General features: G+C 45.6%; 1 protein-coding gene across 9 annotated transcripts in view; it reads right to left on the bottom strand.

Annotated features, from left to right (window-relative positions):
- Positions 1–20,758, bottom strand: part of TET3 (tet methylcytosine dioxygenase 3) — a 93,479-nt gene that overhangs the window by 11,138 nt on the left and 61,583 nt on the right. For all 9 annotated transcript variants that reach the window (XM_077305467.1, XM_077305468.1, XM_077305470.1 and 6 more), the window contains 7 exons: positions 12,422–12,512; positions 7,941–8,034; positions 7,419–7,627; positions 5,852–6,002; positions 4,259–4,348; positions 3,433–3,570; positions 509–845 (listed from right to left, as the gene is read on the bottom strand). In XM_077305467.1, the coding sequence (XP_077161582.1) occupies positions 509–845; positions 3,433–3,570; positions 4,259–4,348; positions 5,852–6,002; positions 7,419–7,627; positions 7,941–8,034; positions 12,422–12,512 (1,110 nt within the window). The remainder of the gene's footprint in view (positions 1–508; positions 846–3,432; positions 3,571–4,258; positions 4,349–5,851; positions 6,003–7,418; positions 7,628–7,940; positions 8,035–12,421; positions 12,513–20,758) is intronic.

The following is a 20,758-nucleotide window of genomic DNA, read 5'->3' as shown; positions in this document are numbered from 1 at the left end:
TTCACTTCTGCTACCAAAAGCAAGGAAGTGAAACTGACAGGGACCATTTAGTGAATCATCCACACTAGTGGTTTTCAAACCAAGTTTTGAGCCTCGAGTCTCACAATAGCTTCTCGCAGTCTCCTAAATAGGAACAACAACAATGAAAGAGAATCTTGGTCCACCAATACCATGTCCTCCTTCTAGAGAATGCTGGGTATATCCCAGGTTGCACTGTCAGAACAGAGAGGGCCCTGAGAAGACCAAACAGGCATGGCTAAGGCTCCAAGTTAGCTGACAGGGTTCTAAATGATGAACTAGAGCCCTATGCAATGTGCATGATTTCCACAACAGAAAGGTTGTCACAAAAAGCATTTCCTGAGAACAGGAAGTCAAAAGTGATGCTACTGGGTAACCAAACAACTGCATCCCTCTATAAGCTAACCTAGCAAGAATAAAGGACTAAAAGCAAGAGATTGGGGCATGACAGAAGTCAACCTTCAGGTTGCGAGCCCTGCTGCATCCTTACCTGTATTCTGCTGGAGTGGTGGGATCTCAAGGACTTCCTGCTTGATTTTCTCAGGTGTAATCAGCTTCTCTTTCTGCATCTTCTTTTTCTCCGCAGCTGCCTTCCTGGCTTCCAGCTGCCTTTGCCTGCAAGACTTGGCTGGCTCAGGAAGCTTCCTAACTTCCCTTGGGAAGGAACTGAGCACCTGGATTGCCCCAGTGCCCACCTTTGCAGCTTGGTTCTCCTCACTGCCAAACTCATCTGTAGGGGACATTTTATACAGTGGAAGGACGTGCAGTTGTTCATCCTCAGGGATCTGCCCAATGGTACGATTGTCTTCTTTTGTCAAGGTACAGACCTGTGGGCAAAGAAGGCATTGGTAAAGCAATATGGAACATCGAAAACCGCAATCTCAATCCGAAGATCTAATTTCAGAATGCCCAAAAGCTTGTGTTCAACCAGCTCCTTTTGCTGTAACACAAACTACTTTTCCAATTTGATTTCAAAACTCCTGTTTAAGAAACACAAGACCAAAGATCTCATGAGTGACGACTGATCTTCGGAGACAGCTAGACCGAGGGACTCATGTTACTAGATCAGGGGTAGTCAAACTGCGGCCCTCCAGATGTCCATGGACTACAATTCCCAGGAGCCCCCTGCCAGCGAATGCTGGCAGGGGGCTCCTGGGAATTGTAGTCCATGGACATCTGGAGGGCCGCAGTTTGACTACCCCTGTACTAGATCTTATGGCAGTGTTAGAGTGGTAAACCACGAGCTTCTTGCTTGCTGCCTCGTCAACACAGGAATATGGGGGCTAGCCCGTCAGTGGGTTACCTCCTTTCTCCGGAGTCGAGGGCAAAGGGTTGCAGGCGGGGAGAATCAATCGTGCCTCTGCCAACTCCAGTGTGGAGTTCCACCAGGAGCAGTTCTCTCCCCAACATTATTTAACATCTTGATACACCTGCTCACCAAACTGATCTGCAGCTATAGGCTTGGGTGCCATCAATATGTAAATGATACCCAGCTCTATCTCCTGATGGATGTCTGACCAGATGCCCCTCCAGAGCTTTTGAGGTGGTGGTGGAGGGGCTCAAGGGTAGTCATCTGAAGTTAAACTCCTTAAAAACAGTGGTCCTGTGGCTAGGCAGGAGGGAAGGAACTAAAAAGTTGAGCTGAACAATAAAAATAATGTAAAACTTGTTGGTTGTTTATTATGGTGCACAATTAAAAACAGAATAAAAACTTCTGAAAAACTATACCGAACTAACAGCAGATAGAACCAAGGACCAAACGCGTTTCGACCCTTCCGGGTCTTCCTCAGTGGTCAAGATTATAATAATACACTCTATATAGAAATATAGAACTCTCTATAATGTATAGCTCAATGGTTGAGTGGGATCTGTAATGTGTAAATTTTATCCTTTTGCCTTTTTGGAGACAAATTCCTAAAGTCACCACTCTTCGCTATCATTAAATTCAGTACTCAGAGTGTAATCTCATGTGCGTCAGAAAAAGCTATATGAGGGGCAGGAGGGGCCAGATCAGGAAGCGCACACTTGCCCTGCGTGAATGGAGTGCAATTATCAATTGCAAATATGGCCAGGAATTTTGGCGTTATTTTTGATTACCTCCTGTCAATGGAGGCTCAAGTCACAACAGTAGCAAGGCAGGCTTTCCCCCCCTCTTCACCAGGTCAAGCTACTAGCGCCTTAATTGGCCCCTAAACATCTGGCCACGGTGATCCATGTGACAGTCACCTCGAGACTAGATTACTGTAACTATGTGGGCCTACCCTTGACCCTAACCTAAAAATTACAACTGGTCCAAAAAGCTGCCATCTCAATCCTCACTAGGACACTGTGGAGGGTATTGTGGCAGCTGCATGGCTCCCAGTAGGGTTCCAGGTTCACTTCAAGGTTTGGGTTCTTACCTTTAAGGCCATACATGGTCTGGGCCTTGCATATTTAATGGACCACCTATATGGATACGCCCCCCGGAGGGTGCTTTGTTCTGCAACAACTATTTGCCTGGTGATCCCTGGCCCAAAAGAGGTTTTCAGTCCTGGCCTCTGCCTGGTGGAATGAACTCTCAGAGAACATCAGGATCCTAACGGAACTAACACAGTTCCATAGGGCCTGGAGGATGGAGCTCTTCCGCCAGGCATACGGTTAAGGTCAGTTTGGACAAATAAACATACAAATAATACTCAGTTTCCCCTGCTGCAATCCAACCATATAGAGATATCACCAACTGTCTGTTTGATGGATTTATTCATTTTAATTTATTTAATTTTCATCATGTATTTATTTATTCATTTTTATTGTGTTGATGATTTCAATTGTCTTTGTATTTTAACAATGTTGCAAACCGCTCTGAGGCGGCAGCGCCGATAGGGGTGGTCCAGAAATTTAATAATAAATAAATAAATACACACCTACATATATAAATGCAGCAAGTTGCACAGGTTTTGGAATTCTAGTCCACGCAGATTCCAATTCAAGATGAAACCTCAGAGTGGAACACATGCTTTCATTCCACTGGTGCTATGAGCTTTAACAACCGGTTATAAATAGCCATGAACTTTTCTTAAAGCAAAGGGCTTCTCTAATTTACTTCCCCAATTCCTGTTTCAGGGGTTCAGGCCCAAGGCAAGTTCCACTCTGCAGCTCCATGGATAAAAAGAACAAATATATGCACAGAACCTCCTTGACTGGATCTAGGTTCCACTACTGCAATGAGAATTTCAATCCAGCGAGAACTGCAATGATGTGTAATGAACTTAAGGCACAATGGGTTTGCCCAAGCTTTACACACACTCTCCCCACCCCATGGATGAATTGATAAGAATTGATAATATTCATCTTGGTGCTTTTCTGTCCACCATGAGCAATTTTCACAGAGACATTAAGGGGGGGGGGATCTTCAGAGCAAGGATGCTTTCTTACCACCGTGCACCCATTATAGAGGTTATGCTGATCTTTATGGGCATGAGCACAGAAGTCCATGCAAGCCGTCACTCCAGAGAAGGGCCTCCCCTCTTTCAGTCCAAGCCGGCAGTCTATTGCTATATCTTCATTGTTAACCTGATTTTAAGAACACACAGAAGCAGCTTTAGTTACAGTGAGAACAACAGAATGTAATGGGACAGAATGATTACAATCAGAGGGGGTGCGGTGACCCCAACGAATACTACAGCATCCCTCTCCCTTCTTTTGCGGCATATTTCTTTGTACAAAGTCTCGTCTAATTAAAAAAACAAAACTACAATGCTCGCAGCTTGTGGCAGACAAAGACTTCTGTTTGGACTGAAAGGGCTGTGCGACTGCCTATGAAGTCCCCCTGGAAGGTGGAGGATCATGCAGAGACATGCTGCAATTCCCAAAAGGATGCTTCCCAGGGAGGGGGGAAGCTGGCCTGGCCTGGTCAAATCTGGACATGGGGTGTGTGAGAAGTTTTGCCTCGCCACAGCACTGCAGCTCTTTAATTGGCTGCAGGAATGAATGGCGAGCACTTACTTGCATTGGGAGGAAACGAAAGGGCGCCTTCAGGAACAGCTCTGGGGCAGGGGCTAGCTTTGTTCTCCATGGGTCCCAACATCTAGTTAAGCCTTTTCTCACCTGCATCACAAACTGCAGCTCATTTTACTTTGCCCCCGTCATGAGTTCTGCTACTTGGCCATACTAGGCTGCAAAAAAAAAAACCCTTGGGAAATTGGCCTCTCAATACCGATTCTTGTTAAAGCAAACGACAGATGAAGGTAATCTCCAGCACCTGATTTTGATACGCTTGGGGTGCCAGCCGCTTATAAAGGGGGGCAACTTCTGTGGCCAGGTCCTGGAAGCTTCTTCTGAGCACTTCTTCCTGCAACGAGAACCAAAGTTTGCTCATTAAAACATAATGCTACCTTCTAAGGAAGAGAACTTCTGGTGCTCTCATCTAGTCATTCACAACAGGGGCCATATTGACCCCTGGGGGGCCTTGGCACATTTGAAGGGGAGCACAGAGTGAAAAATTGTGAGAAGGGGAGCCCGGGGGGGTAACTAAGAAATACTGTTTTTGTCATGTATGATGTCATTAATTGCTAGAAAGTTCAACCTTCATCAAGGGAAAGAAAAAAAAATCATGTAATCCATTCCTTTCTGTGTGCTGAAATTACATGCTTCTCTTGGTTGAATGTTCTAGAAATCTGTCTCACATATATATAAAACAAGATACATTGGGTATAGTTAGTTCACTCTTAGCTTAGGCCTTAGAAAGCCAGCGTGGTGTGGTGGTTAAGCGCAGCAGCCTCTAATCTGGAGAGCTGGGTTTGATTCCCCACTCCTCCTCCACATGCAGCTAGCTGGGGGACCTTGGACTAGTCACAGTCCTGTCAGAGTTGTTCTCTTAGAACAGTCCTGTCACAGCTCTCTCATCCCCACCCTCCTCACAGGGTGTCTGTCGTGGGAAGAGGAAGGGAAGGCAATTCTCTAACACTCCTTTAGGTGTAAAAATCAGCTCTTATTTTTTACCCTTGATAATTGCACAAATGACCAGCCTACTGCAAGGAGCTCTGGAACCTGAGAAGAGATCTTCAAAAGGCTGTGGCCAAAAACTGGTTGAGAATGGCTACTCTAGCCTGCCTCTATCTGCTCTGAATGGCGACAGCTTTCCAAATCTACCTGATCAGGGAACATTCCCAACTTGGATATCTGAGATCCCATGTGCAACTGCAGATGCCAGGAACTGGATTTTATGTATGCACAGTGTGGTCCCTACCACTTTCTTCCTAGAGCAGAATAACAGGAAACCAGATACAATGGGATGTAAACAGAGCTTAGGGACAGTACAGGCCTGTTAAGTTGGTGCGGTTAGTCAGTCCAAGATTCTCCTGGTGGCTAAAGACACAGCCTCCAATTTAAAGACAGGAGGCAAATAACTTCATCCCAGTCCTTTTTGGCCACTCACTATTATTCCTGTTTTATAAATGCTGAAAGGAATATGTCTAGGAAATCAAATCTGGGATCAGACCTGAGCTCTTCCTGTTCAGAAATAGCACTCTTTCTGGTGACAATGACTGCTGAGATGGTTTGAAAAGGAAAACATTGTACTGTGTAGTCTGCATCAACTTTATCCCCGGTATGCTTGCGTTCTACATGCAGGGAGTTGGAGGGCTTTGTTTTCTATTTTTAACCAAAGTCAGAAAGTCAGTTCAGAAGGCTCTGGACCTAATATTCAGCTGGAGGAGGGGAAGGGTGAGGTCTGAATACAGTCTTTGTTTAACAAACATGCTGGCCTCAATTGTTTAAATCTTGACCTGTCTGCTGGAATAAAGCTCTCTGATCCACCATGACCAAGTCAAGTGTGTGTGCGTGTCTCACTCACCTCCTGGTGATTGTCTCCCACTAGTCTGAATTTCCTAGGGGTTTTGCTTCGAGCATATTTGCATCCGTTGAAATACATGCTCCAGGAGCAACCGAAAGAGAAAGAAGCACCACAGGTGTTGGGATCCTTGCCTTGACATGCACAGGTCCGGCTGGAAAAAAGTGCAGAAGAGCACATTTCAGTCACTGGCAGGCCTGTGGCAGAAGAAACTCCAATTTGATCCAAAGGCATCAAACTCAAGGACGTCAGAGGGCCAGATTCTGCAATACTCAGCAGTGCTTGGGGAAGGCAGTCCTGAGCCAGCAGCCTCCGACTCTTGGTTGGAAAAACTGCTTTGCACAGCTGGGGATGCCGTGAGTCCCAGGGGCCTTTCTGTTTGACACCTTTGCTCTAGCTCCTTGGGCATCATATCATCCTGAACTCAGATGCTCCAGTAGCTGCTCCATTTTCTTTTATGACAAAGAGAAAATCAATCAAGATAAAGAAAAAGAAAGCAACCGAAGGTCTTATACAATAAAGGTGTTCTGTCCTATGTTGTAAGTTAAAGCAGTGGTCCCCAACTCCCGGGCCGGGGACCGGTCCCGGTCCCGGTTCGTGGATTAGTCGGTACTGGTCCGCAGCTCCTCCTCGTCCTCTTCCCCAGCTGCTGCCTCGGGGGCTGCCCTGCCACTCTGCCGCTGGCTCACATTTGGTGCTCTCCAGCAGCCGCCATGGCTGGGGCTCTCCCTCGGCGTGGCACTGGGCAGCTGCTGCTGGCAGTGCCCCCCAGCGGGTGGCGAGAAAGCAAGTGGAGCAGAGGCTCAGGTCCCTCGGCAAAAGACTACTCCCCCCACCTCCCCGGGCCTCAGTCAAATTGTCAAGCGTTGACCGGACCCCGGTGATAAAAAGGTTGGGCATCACTGAGTTAAAGAAAGCTAGTGTGGTTTACTGCTTAGAGGGCACGGCCAAGATTGGGGAGATCTGGATTTAAACCTCCATGCAGCAATGTAGCTCACTGGGTGACTTTGGGCCAATCCCTCTCTCAACCTGACATACCCCCACAGGGTTCTTGCGAAGACCAAATGGAGAAGAGGGAATCATACACACTTCCCTGTACTTCTTGGAGGAAGGGTGGAATAGAAATACGAAACAACAGGAAGGAAGAGAGATACAGAGGATCTGCTTGTGTGCGGATCTGAAAAGGCTCCAATCCAGGTGCCTGTCCCATGGCAGGTTTCCGCAGACACAACCCCAAAGCCACACCCCAAAGTCAGGCCCCCTACAGACTAATGAACATTAGCCTGAAACAAGCAGAATACAGCAGAAATTAAGCTCACACACACACACACACACCTGAACCCAAGGAATATTTTACTACAGCGATGCACAAGGCTCAGCCGAACCAGGCCAGCCTCACCCTGCAGATACAGGCATAAGCCAATAAATTAAAAAGAGCCTAAAAGCCAAACAGCATTGCTCCTTCTGGAATCCAGATGAGGAGGCCAGAATTCAAGGTAACACCTCTGTCACAGTGCCTTCCCGCCAGCAATTGGGCTCCGTCTGCCGGGCATGCGTTCCAGGCACTTACTCGTCATTCAGCCCGCAGCGCCGAGTGGTGGGGTTTCCAAACTTTTTGAGGGTGTCAGTGAGCTCCTGGTATAGGGTGTCCCCCAAGGAGCGAGGGATTCCCTCCCAGGCCAGGATCAAGATGATGATGACAGCATTCTGGCAGTGGTGGCCGGCACGGTGCCGTACCAGGCACAGCAGCTTCTCGTCTGCGTTGTGTCTCCTGATGACCTGCAGGGCGGCAGAGGACATTGGCTGCTGAAGGTAATGACACACCCGGAAGCTACCCAAGCCGCTGCTCTGCAGCACAAACCAGCCTTTACGCAGAATCAGTCCTATGTTGGGCCATGGGGATCAAAGAAAAGGAGCCCCGTCAGTGTGATGAATGCTTATTTTGTAACACCACACTGGTTTTGTAACTGTTCTTGAAGTTTGGGTCCAGGGGACCACAGGGAGAATCTGAGAAGTTGTTTTTTTTTTTTTTTTTTGCATGGTGGTTAAAAAAAAAAAAACATGCCAAGTTTGTGTGGTGAAAGGCACTTACCCATTTAGCGATAGGGCAGCCACGAGAACTTTTCCCCTCCTTCCCTGTATAGATCACCTTTTCGATTCTGATGGCTTTTCCCTTCTCACCATATCTGGTTGATGAAGAAAAAAAAATCACAGTTCTTGTGCAGGAACAAAAATGGAATCTGTGATGGAAAGCTCTGCGCCAGTGGGCCTAGCTAAACATTTAGAAATCTCTTCCAGTGGGGGGTGTTGTAGTTAATTCTCCCAGACCTATCTCTACTCCTATATCAAGCTAAAACATCAGACTCTGGACCGAGGCACTATAATGGATCATGTTCTGCAAACAACAATAACCACACAGTTGTGCAAAACTTTGATCTGAAGGATCTGGTTCACAGCGTGATCTTGGGCCAGGCACCTTTGTACAGCACACCCTGCCTCACAAAGGCCTTTTCCACATGGGTCTGATAGGGTTGGGGGTTATGTGCTGATTCCTCACAGCATTCTGGGACATTCGTGCACCTCCCGGGTTTCTCTCAGCTTTTCATCAATCTTCCCCAAGCTGACTTTGCTGCAACGGTTTGGAAAAGATTGCAGGAAAGCCATGTGAGCAGGCAGGATTGGATTTTGCTGGTCCTTATCCCTAGGGCGATTATTTCCTTGCCTTCATGGTGGCCTTTCTCCTCTACTACTGGGGGACTTTTTGTTTTCTTAATTGCAAATTGAATATCATAACAATCTACGTATCAAGTTCTCTGAATTCTTAGCTTTATTTTTTTTCCAAAATAAGTTCCCAGTCCCTTCATTGTGGAGACAAAAGGGGAAGGGCATATTTCTGCAATGAACACAGCTAGAGACTAACTTTAAAAAATAAAGCTGGGAATTCAGCAAGCCTGATACATAGGCTGAACACTGTTATCATAGCATTGACTTGCTGCTTTTAAAAAACTGGAAATAGGCTCGAGTAGTGCAGGGGTGTGGGCTGCTGCCAGGGGACTGAAGCAGGGAGAAATATGGGGACATTACTATGTGGAAACCCAGTTGCTATTGCACTGTACTGGCAGCTGCAGCATTAGGGAAGAAATCACACACAACTGGCCTTTTTGGGTAAACTCTGAATTTTCTGTGAGGATGTAATGGGATAATCTCACGCGTGCCACCCTTAGCTCCTTGCACAAAGGGCAGGATGATAATGTGACAGAGAGAGAAAGCAAATGTAATCGTACAATAGGAGAGCCCTTGTTAACAGAAGAGCAATAATACTTAGTATTAGGGGAATAAGCTCTGCCCAATGAGCTATGTCAATATTATTATCTCACCTTGCAGGCTTCCCCTTACCCAGTCTTCAGGAACTGAAAAATGAAACACCATAACTTTTTGCATACTCAGCCTTTTTCTATTAATGTTTCAAAGCCAAAGGCCACTAGGTGAACAGTTTCAGAGCCCTGCAACAAGCACTGTTTTCAATTAGGGTCGTGGACTTCTGCGGTTGGGGGGGGGGCTGCTAACTCCCCTCCCTGACATTTGGCTGGCTGCCCAGAATCATTAAGGCTTGAACTAAAATGGGGGTGGAGTTGAGATGTTAAGGCTCTGGTTGAAGACAGGAACAGAGAAAAAAAACTGATTTCAGTGCTTTTTTTTTTTTTTTGTAAGGCCCTTTCCCTCATATTTTTTCCATTGAAGAAATCTTGGGAAGCATTGAAAACTACTATGAAATTTGGACAGAGTGAAATGCTTTCTGACACAGTTTTACAGAATATCTTCTTCTCCATTTAAAGTCCTGCAAAAATTAATTAATTTCTACTTCTTCAGCGAAAGAAACTGTTCTCTCATTTTGATCACTGCATCTACCTTCTCTCTGGTCCTCCACTTGTCACTGCAGCCTCCCCATACTTCTGTTCAGCTCTCTGCCAGTGTTCTGACCATGCCATGCATCTGTCCACCTAGAATCCCTACAGCAGCTTCTAGTCTACTTCTGTCTCTCTCCATGGCCCTGTCATCTCCCACTCAGCTTCTCTTCAAATTCACCTACGCCAATGGTTCTCAACCATCGGGTCCCGACCCCAAGTAGGGTCGCCTGGCCCCTTCCGCAGGATCGCCAGGACAGGTTGGTGGTGGCAGCGGCTGGTGGTGGTGGTGAAGCCATAGCACTGGCCGCCTCCAGATCATTATGCGCTTGCGCGCCCACCTGTACATACATGCCGCTGCTGCAGTTGGGGTTGCGATGTTACAGCGGTTGAGAACCGCTGTAATAGGCCAATACATCACTGCTTAAGATCTTAGCCCTTTCTGATCCTTTTTCATGAAACTTTAGCCATATCCTTTATAACTCTTTTCCCCTAGTGAAACTAAGCCTAAACATGTACAGCTGGAATACACCTTCTGTCTTGACCTATTGCTCCTCCTCTCCCTCCCCTCCTGTTGTAGTACCCCTTGTGTCAAATTTGACTGTAAGCTTCTTGGGACAGGGATCAGGTGCACTGATAGCACCAAGCAAATAAAATGAAAAGGACTGTGCTGCCCACTCTTTCACTGGCAGTGATGGCATGCGATCTGCAGCACGTAGAGTGAACAAAATATGTTTTGTGTGGGAGCTTTTGGGAGCAACAGCAACTGCTGCCTGAAGGGTCTTTACCAACCCACGTCTTTCCTCCCAGTGACAGCTTGCCAACCCTGAGAGTTGAGTCGGGCGATACAAGGTGCACATGACTCATCAGCACTGTCTTGAGGTATGACTCAGAATGTTCAGGAGGCTATGAGTCAACGGCAGGGTCTAATAACCCCAGATTTAATAGGAGTGCCCACCTGCACACAGGTTAACTCTTTTCTGCCTCCTTCGTCTAAGAAATGTAGAGCTTAATCTCAAACAAGTTTTAGTAAAGGCATTTCTAATATCAAAATGTTAAGGAACATCATTCCCTCCTATATACAACTCAATCACTCTTGAAACTTCAAGAGTTATATATATATATTCAATATATAATATTCTGATGTATGCACAATTCAAAATGTACTATAGCCAAACGAAACCTGAATTTTGTTCAAAATTCCTTAAAAACCCATTTTAACACATATTTTTCCACAGCCTAGACAATGTTATGAACTTTTAAAGCTCCATTTATTTCAATAATGAAGAGGCAGGCTAGTACTTTAATCTCTATCGTGAAATCACTGGGGAGTCCAAATGTATATGACTGGCTGGACTGAGACCATATTATCGTTAGAAATTTTTGAATTCCACTGAATTGACACCTCCTCATGAGAATGGCTGATGTTTCCTTTCTGTAAATGTTTTCGTTCCATAAAAATCTTACCCTGCCATTGCCTTCACATATTAATTAATCCTGTATCCCAACTATCCCTCCAATATACCTTGATTAAATATTTCATTTTTAAAAGAGCCATATTACAGACATAAGAAAAGGCTAGATGGATTGGACCAGTGGTCCATCTTGTCCAGCATACTGTCTCAGTGGCCAACCACTTCCTCTGGAAGGACAACAAAAGGACATAGAGGCCAAGACCTTCCACAGTGTTACTTCCTCACTCTGGATTTCAGAGGCTGAGTGCCTGGCCCTCCAGATGTCCATGGACTACAATTCCCATGAGCCTCTGCCAGCAAATGCTGGCAGGGGATCATGGGAATTGTAGTCCATGGACATCTGGAGGGCCACAGTTTGACTACCCCTAATGTAGAGATTCCATTCAATCACAATGGCTGGTAGCCACTGATTGACTTATTCTCTTTGTCTACTCTCTCTTCCCCATGCAGAATTTCATAAACTTCTGTGCTGTTCTGTATACACCACATTTGGCTCTGTCCTGACCAGGATAGCCCAGGCAAGCCCAGTCTCGTCAGATCTCAGCAGAGTCAACCCTGGTTAGTGTTTGGATGGGAGACCACCAAGGAACACTGGGGTTGCTAAGTAGAAGCAGGTAATGGCACACCCACTGCCTCTGTTCATCTCTTGCCTTGGAAACTCTACTGGATCACCATAAGTCTTCAGTGACAACAGCACTTTTCACTACTGCATCCAATATTGCTATAGGTTGCAGACCCCTGCTTGAAACAGAGCTATTGGAGGCAGGCCCTCGCTGACTGTCATAGGAAGAATATGCTGGTTCATGTTTGGTGTAGTGGTTAGGAGTGCGGACTTCTAATCTGGCCTGCCAGGTTCGATTCTGCACTCCCCCACATGCAACCAGCTGGGTGACCTTGGGCTAGCCACGGCACTGATAAAACTGTTCTGACCAGGAAGTGATATCAGCGCTCTCTCAACCTCACCCACCCCACAGGGTGTCTGTTGTGGGGAGAGGAATGGGAAGGCGACTGTAAGCCGCTTTGAGCCTCCTTCGGGTAGAGAAAAGCGGCATATAAGAACCAACTCTTCTTCTTCTTCTTCTTCACTAGATAACCATGTCCAAAGGGTCAAAGCGTTTTGTGCAGAACTGTGACAGTAATGAACCTCACCTCCCTCCTTACATTCAAGGAACTGCATATATTCTGTGACTTACCGGTCCTCCATGAGTTCCCTGATGGATGCCACAGTAGGTCCAGAACCCAGGTGAGTGTAATAGGGACCCTCATCTTTCTCAACTATTTGTTCTGTTTAAAATAAAGAACAAAATAACAGTCGATTATATTATTGCAGCCTCCCGATGCTTAAAGGGAACAGGGCCTGTCGAATGGGGTGTTAAGGGACCCACCAGAGCCACACAAAGAAGGGAGCAAAACTTTGGTTGTTGAAAGTTATCAGTTTTTGCCAGGCCCACAGAAGTCTTGGCAGGCAGGTCTGGTGGTGACTGCCAAGTCTTGGTCTGTCCTGAAATTTCAGTGCCTTCTCCTTAGCCCTCTTCAGACAACATATCAGTGTCGAAATCAAGGCTAGTAGAGGGAGAGTGGGAATGAGCATGCTGGACCTGCCAACACATGATTTCTGATTCAGAGCAGGACATCTACATGTGAACAAAGTGTATATGCACAGGCTCCATTCCCCCTGATCAGCATTGTTTGAAAAATCAGCATGCTCAATCATGGGGGCAGATCTTACACAAAGCTCATGATCTGCCAATTGTGTGTAGGGGGTTCGGCAAAGCTGGTGGACTCATTCCGGCTCCCTATGAATAAATACATTGATTTCAGTGTGCAGATATTACCTGGGGAGAAGTAGAAGCCTACGACTACTAGCTCAGAAAAAACGTTTTTGCTATTAGTTGGACTTCCTCATTAAGTTTCGCTAGGCTCCTCTCCTTACCTATCTGGTTCTACCCCCTGATGTGTCATGCAAGGCTCTATCCACGGAGTCCCAGCATCTGAGCCTCAAAACAATTCCCAAAACTTTCCATCCTGGTATATTTTACTGGCGCCAGTGAAGCCGTGTGCAAGCTGAGAGGCGGGCCTAGGATCCCACAACATCCCAAGGAATGCCATGGCACAACTGTCTATTTCACCATCTCAGAGTTGCTTCGAGTCCACCCGTGCTGCATTGTGCAAGATCAACGAGGGGAGCATCACTTAGGGTGGGAAATGCACCATGGCTGTTCTGGCTTTGTTTCTACCCTCCTAAAAAAAACAGTTGCATCTAGAGCAGGGGTAATCAACCTGTGGTCCTCCAGATGTCCATGGACTACAATTCCCATGAGCCTCTGCCAGCAAACACTGGCAGGGGCTCATGGAAATTGGGCTCATGGACATCTGGAGGACCACAGGTTGACTACCCCTGCTCTAGAGTGCATGTGGGCATGCACAGTGCGAGCAGAGGGAGTCCACTGGAGCAAAACATACATCGCAGTTGCAACACATGTAGTATCTTCTCCCCATGATCAGCTTCAAGAAGAACCTGTTTTCCCTGCTAGACCAGAGGCTGGAGTGACTGCTCCTTGTGTCAATCACCAAGCCACCTTCCTTTTCTCCAGGCATATTGGAAAGGGTGAACACACAGAAAGAGAACCTTTAAAAAGAATAAAACAAACATACTTGGATTGCATAACTATGCCAGGAGCTTGAGGTAAGAAAGCCACAAAGCAGACAGGAAGGAGGTGCCTCTTTTGAGCCGCACCAGATCCAATTGTCACCAGGGGAGCGAAGGTGGGGGAAGGGGAGTTGAAAACAAGCCCTGCGCCTGTTCCTCTTTCTATAGACTTGCACAGCCAGGGAGGTTCTAAGCAACATTTTGGCCATGGTTTAAAATCTTCTGTTAACTGTCTCTTCAGAAGACCCCAAACCAAACATAAGACTGTGAAGAACAGGAAAGGACATGGCATGTTCTCTGTTTACAAGACACTTCCTAATGATAATTTTGTTGAATCAACCAACCACTTAGGGTCTGAAAGTAACTTCCTTTAGACTGCTTCTTTGCTATCTATTGTTTGCATTCAGACTGCCTACCAGTCATCTCAGCATCACCCGTGGGCCTTCTGTATGGTCCCAGAACTCTTACAAACAACAGTTGTGGCCAGCCAGTGCAGTAATAACTAGAAATCATATCACAAGAAGGGAATTTCATACACATCTCATCCCCCAAATTCCAGGAACTGAAAAAGCAATGGAACTTTATGTAAACTTTCTGCTTTAAAAAAAAGAAGCAAAAGGGCACTGCAAACAGTTTGTGTGGCCTGCCACTATGACTATGTGTAATTAACACAACAAAATCAGAAATAGCACATTTAGGATCAACAAAGATTTATTCAAGGCAGGAGCTTTCTCGGGCAGTCTTCCTCAGAATTAGAACTATGAACTAACAAGGGCTTTAAAAATCCATCATCTGCCTCTGACTTAATTGATCAAAAATTTTAAATATATGTGCACAGTACCAGTACCTACATGCCTTTTTGCGATACTTCAGGAATTATAGCATAACTTACAATTTAAAACAAAGCTACCACTCATTGTTGGAAAGAAACTCTACCTTAGAATATTTCCTATTTCAAAGCAGCATGCCAGCAGTCAGAACCAAAAAATAGCTCTAAAAACCAAATATAAGTTTCAGTTCCACCAGCTGAGATTTGCCCTCACTTAAATTCCCCCGTCAGCATCCGAAGTTGAAGTTGATTTAGGGCACCATCCTGAAGCCATCCTGCCAATGCTTCACATATCAATTAGGTTCTTACCCCAGAGTAAATAAGACATGTACTGACTGCACACCAGTGTAAAGCCAGTAGATGCATGGGTACTCTCACCAAGAGGTTAATGGCAACCAGAGTTAGCCAGCATTCACGGACATCTTCAAAAAAAAAGAAAAAAAAAGGCTATGCTAAAACAACTTTCTATTGAGCAGCAGGGCTTGGACAAGACTGGCCGGTCAGACTCAGGTCGCTCAGGAAGGCGGCTCTGAAAATCTACATCTGAATGCCCTACCTGAGCAAGCAGAGGTGTGACCTAACCACCTTGGATGATTTCGCCCCACTGAAAAGAAACCTTCAGGTGAGTCCAATGTTTCGTTCTTGATTAAAAATTTGGTCTATATGGAGCAACAAAAATTTTCATAGAACGCAAAAACAGTATTGTAATATATATATTTTTAATTTCAGCATAAGTACAATTTGCCAGGTGCCCCCAGATGCCCCTCCAAAAGTGGGACAATCTGGTCACCTTAGCCCATATCCTACCCCCAGTGCCAACCTAATGTTATGCCAGGGAGATGACTGGCACAAACAAAATAACAAATTCCCTCCCTCCCCTGTCCACCACCATGCCTATGCAGGCATTGTACTGTTTAGGATACCAACTAAGCATGTGCCAATTACAGCTCTCCTAAGTACCATATAAGCCATGGCATGATCATGTGCATCCTGAAGATACACACAGCAGGGGGAGGGATGTTGATGATGAAAATTCTGAAGAAAGAGTACTTTGCACAACCAGCCAGGGATGAGAATAAACATTGTCACAGTGCTGTGCTCAGGACTCTTATATCCAGAAACACAATGCTGCCCCCCCCAAGTAAGCAAAGGAGGGGGAATGCAACTCTGTTTACTGCAAATCCCCTGCCTTGCAGTAAAGCACCTACTGCAAAGTGGCTGAATGGTCCTTCTTCCATCAATAATTGGTAGTAATATCTCCCAACACAAGAGGCACATAGTAAATATGCACAGTGAAGAAAGGGACCCTCCCCCTGAAGACACACGGGCAGAACATCATTGTGATGTAAGCATGAGGTCATGCTCATGTGACCTCCCATTCAAGGAAAAACAGCCACCTAGCTCAATGGAATCAACTGCTTCTCTCCAACTCTTCATGCGCCACTTTCCCCTTTTGCCCTCCAGAGCCTCACGGAGTGGCCTATGTGAAATTGCATAACAATTAGTGTTAGCAACCTCTTTCAGATTACTTTCATTCAGAACACTCCTGACGCTATTCAATAAATGCCTCGATTGTTTCTCAATTTTCTATTACTACTGTTTAATAAGACAGGAATATGTGCCCACTTCCTACTTGTTACTAGCCTAAATTGTCTTTACACTGAAGAAGAGACTACCCAAAGAAGTCTCAAAGCAGTTTACAATCGCCTTCCTTTCCTCTGCCCACAGCAGTCACCTGTGAGGTAGGTGAGGCTGAGAAAGCTCTGAGAGAACTGTGACTGTCCCAGTTGGCTGCAAGTAGAGGAATGGAGAATCAGACCTGGTGCTCCAGGTAAGAGGCCGCTGCTCCCAACCACTACACCAAGCTGCCTCATTGAGAGACAGCCAGTGTCTGCACAGTTGTGCACAAGTGAGGAACACACTCCTGTGTGTTCACAATCAAACCCTACCCTCAATCTGGAGGCAGACAACATGGCCGGGAAGGGAATTGGAGCTGGGGCTGCCAACGTGAACAGCAGCAGGCATCTGTAATTAGCCTAATGAACCCAGTTATGTGAAGGCAGCAAGCTAAGGTGCCAAGTAAAATGACAAACCTGCGACAAGAGAATCAACAAGAGAAGCCCTTCCACAATGTCTGGACCTGGTGGAGCAAAAACTCTGCTGTGCATAGCATTCCTTCCAGTCCTCTCTGGCAGCTAAGTACAGTCATGAAAGAGGTCCCTCAGGCATGACATGTCTTTTGCTGCAGACGTTCCTGCCTTGGGATATAGAGATGGTTTCAACACCAGGGCCAGTGGAGGAGTCCAAGTGTCTTGTGATGTGTCTTTTTCTGCTTTCTCTTCCTATTTTGCTAAGGATTGGTTTGCTGCTGGCCAAAAGGTAGCTTTGCTTTCTTACTGCCTTCTTCCTTGGTGGAATTTGAATCCCTTGCTACTGTACGATAGGTAGTATGGGTCATGCCACAATCATCCACAGAATGCTGTACTGCCGATGTTCTTTCCCTTGTTCTGTTTTATGTGAGGGGGGGAGCAAAGTGATACTGAGAAGGAATATTTGGCACCACCATGCATTGGTTGGCTTCTTCCATATCTGGAACAGCTAAGATTGACAAGTGTTAATTGTGTTGATAAAGATTCTAACACAGGCTTCTTGGGTTTGGCATGGTTGATGTTTTTTTCTCTACTGAGTGGGCACAAGATACTGGTAAATTATGCCAGAGCTGCAAGGGCATCAGCTATGAGCCAGGATAGTATAGTGAATACAGCATCTGTCTAGGATCTGGGAAACTCAGATTAGAATCCCCACTCCGTCATGAAAGTTTGTGGGGTGACCTTGGGCCAGTCACACACTCTTGGCCTAACCTACCCCACAGAAGGTGAATTTCTCTGAGTCCCCACTGGGGAGAAAGGCAGGGAATAAATGAACTAAATAAACAATATCCAGGAGTCTTAGGACTGGACTGCCAAATCTATGAAGTAGATAGCACAACTGTATTTACAGTCTTTTCTAACATTCGATCAGCCTCTCTCAACTTTTTGACCATTGAGAAATGCCATTCTTCAGGCTTCAAGAAACCCCAGAAGTGGCATGATCGTGCAGAATATGGTTGAGAAGCAGAGCTGTGTACATACCCATTCGGGCCCCCTCCCCTTCCCACCCCCTCCAGGTTCATCATTGGGCATTGTGGGTGTGGGTGTGTGACATGACCATATATGGTCATATCACCCAATTAAATGTTTAACAAATTTTAAAAATATATAGAAAATTAACTCTCATCCATTCGGGAAACCCATCTGCGGCTGTCAAGAAACCCCAGGGTTTCATGAAACCCTGACAGAGAAAGCCTGGCTTAAGATCTCAGTTCTGAGTAAACGTCCTTTGTTATATCTCTGGCTATAACATCATGTTGCTGAAGACTGTACTTCACATTAGATTTGTCATGCACAGGGTGATGTGTGCAGCTGTGTACTCATTTCAGATGAAGGATAAGGCTGTATTGCTCACAGACCAGAAGCTACTAGAGAGATTACAGTCATATTCAGTGGTGGGCCAAACAGGCTCCAGCAGGAATGCAGACAGCTCTTAGGAAAGACTGCATCAACAATCAGCAAGCTAGTTATAACTACACAACAATTTGTAGGAGTTAGGATTTCTGTTTTAGTATTCTAACTTTTTATGAATTGTTATATTGAGGAAAGATTCAAATGAGTAGCCGTGTTGGTCTGAAGTAGCACAATAAAATCAGAGTCCAGTAGCACCTTTAAGACCAACAAAGATTTATTCAAGGCGTGAGCTTTCGAATGCAAGCACCCTTTGTCAGACTATGATCTTCTTACATGACAGGGGCTATATATTCCCTATATATTTGGGCTGATCCTGCGTTGAGCAGGGGGTTGGACTAGATGGCCTATATGGGCCCTTCCAACTCTATGGGCCATTTCGCACGGCTTCAAAATAGCACAATGGTTGCTAATTGGAAACGCTACTAATTTGCCATAACCCACGACGTCGTAGACAATCTGCAACAATCCTGAAACCGACCCGCCAAAAGCGCTTCGTTGTGGCGCTTTCAGGGGAATCCAGAAAAGTGGATTCACCCTCCGGATAGCGATACACTCCTGCAACCAATCTGCAACACTAGCGCTAAAGACCTGTGCATTACCATTGTTGCTGGTTCTTCAAAGTCCCTCCCCCTGGCTCTCTCCTCCAAACTTCCGGCGAAGCGATCGCCATTTTTTTTTCTCCGAGCGAGCGGGGATAAACGCACCAGCGAGCCTCTTTCTGTTTAGAGGCTTCCCTGGCTTCAGTCCTTCACCTTTAGTCACTAAGCACAAACCACTTAAAAGCCCGTTTGCTGAAATAAAGTCCCTTTATTTTTTACACATAAATTCAGCCGAAAATCAAGCCCGTGAGAAGGGGGGGGGGAATTTATTTTTATCACTCGAGGCAGCGTGCAAACGATCATACAATCAAACGACAGCTCACATTAGGCAGCTGGATGGGTCTCTCCGTAGCAACGAATCTACACAGATTCGTTGCTATGGGTCTGTTTTTTTTTAAAAAACCTTTCTTAAAGGGAAAGCGGCTGTTTGGGAGCATGCTAACGGCTGCCCATTGGCTGCTTGACAGCCAGGGGCGGGACGAGCTTGGCAATAGCGCTTCCTTTCTAGCGATTTCTGCCGAGACCGGAAGCCTGTGGGAAACGCTAAAAAACGCAACTGATTCCACTACAAAGCCAGGTGTGCAAAACGACGAATTCCACTATTTTAAATGGCGATTTTTCATTCCGCAAACAATTTGCAACAAAGATCCCCGTGCGAAATGGCCCTATGATTCTATGATTCTATGATTCTATAATTTTATTATATTGAGGAATACATGGACTCTCTGCCTGAAGATTTTTCTAATTTATTTGTTTATAATTTAGCAAAGTATCGCTAGGAATCCTTAAAGATTTCTTGATATTGTTAATGCTAGAGGCTTTTTAATGTATGGGTAAAACATTTTGCTTTTGTATACTGTTCCTTCATTGAAGGATTTAAAAACTGCACACATTCTATTGACCATTAAGGGCAGCAGATTTTCTCATGCAAACTCAGGACTTGTGTTATACTCCATAGTTTGAATTGGAAGCTTCTGATGTAATGCCTGGCAGTCATAGAATTTGTTTTTAAAAGCAATCCCTGCACATCAAAAAGGCTGCCAACTCCTGGTTGGGAAATTACTGGAGATTTTGGGGACGGAGCCTGAGGATGCTAGGACTTGAGGCGGGACCTCAGTAGAAGAAGAAGAAGAGTTGGTTCCCCGCTTTTCACTGTCCAAATGAGTCTCAATCACCTTCCCTTCCTCTCCCTGCTATGGGCCCCTGTGAAGTAGATAAGGCTTTGAGAGAAACTGCTCTGTGAGAATAGCTCTAACAGAACTGTGACTAGCCCAAGGTCATCCAGCTGGCTGCATGTGAAGGAGTGGGAAATCCAACCCAGCTATGCAGATCTGAAGCCGCTGCTCTTAACCACTACCCCAAGCTGGCTCTGGTATGATGCCATAGATTCCATCTCCCAAAGAAGCCATTTTGTCCAGGAGAACTGATCAGTTTTCATTCCAGGGCATCAGTTACAATCCCAGGAGATCTCCGGGCACCAAATCTAGGTTAGCTATCCCAGCAGAAAATGAGAACATAGCAAGAGATTATCTTATATGGCTTTGCAAATGATTTCCTATATCTGTGCTTGCAGATTCAGCTTTGGAAAAGACCAGTGAATCATCAACTCCTGAATATTTTTGCAAGGACACATGCAAGGCAACTCTTCAAAATTACGTCCTCACACATATCTCAAGCTGTAAAAGTTCATCTCACTTATAGTAGGCTATTTTGTCAGGAGCAAATTAAAGAAACGTCTTTAAGAAGCCAGGGTTTCTTTTCCAAACATTTAATCTGTTTATGTGCAGATAATGCAAATTTCAAGACAGATGGGGCATGTGAGGCATTACTCTTTCTAACTGGGAGGTGTTATGAACTTAGAATGTTTGGGTTTAGTGACAGCCAGCAAC

This window comes from Paroedura picta, chromosome 12 (assembly GCF_049243985.1).
Source record: "Paroedura picta isolate Pp20150507F chromosome 12, Ppicta_v3.0, whole genome shotgun sequence".
Classification (NCBI taxonomy): Eukaryota; Metazoa; Chordata; class Lepidosauria; order Squamata; family Gekkonidae; genus Paroedura; species Paroedura picta.
This window is presented reverse-complemented; position numbering and strand designations above follow the sequence as displayed.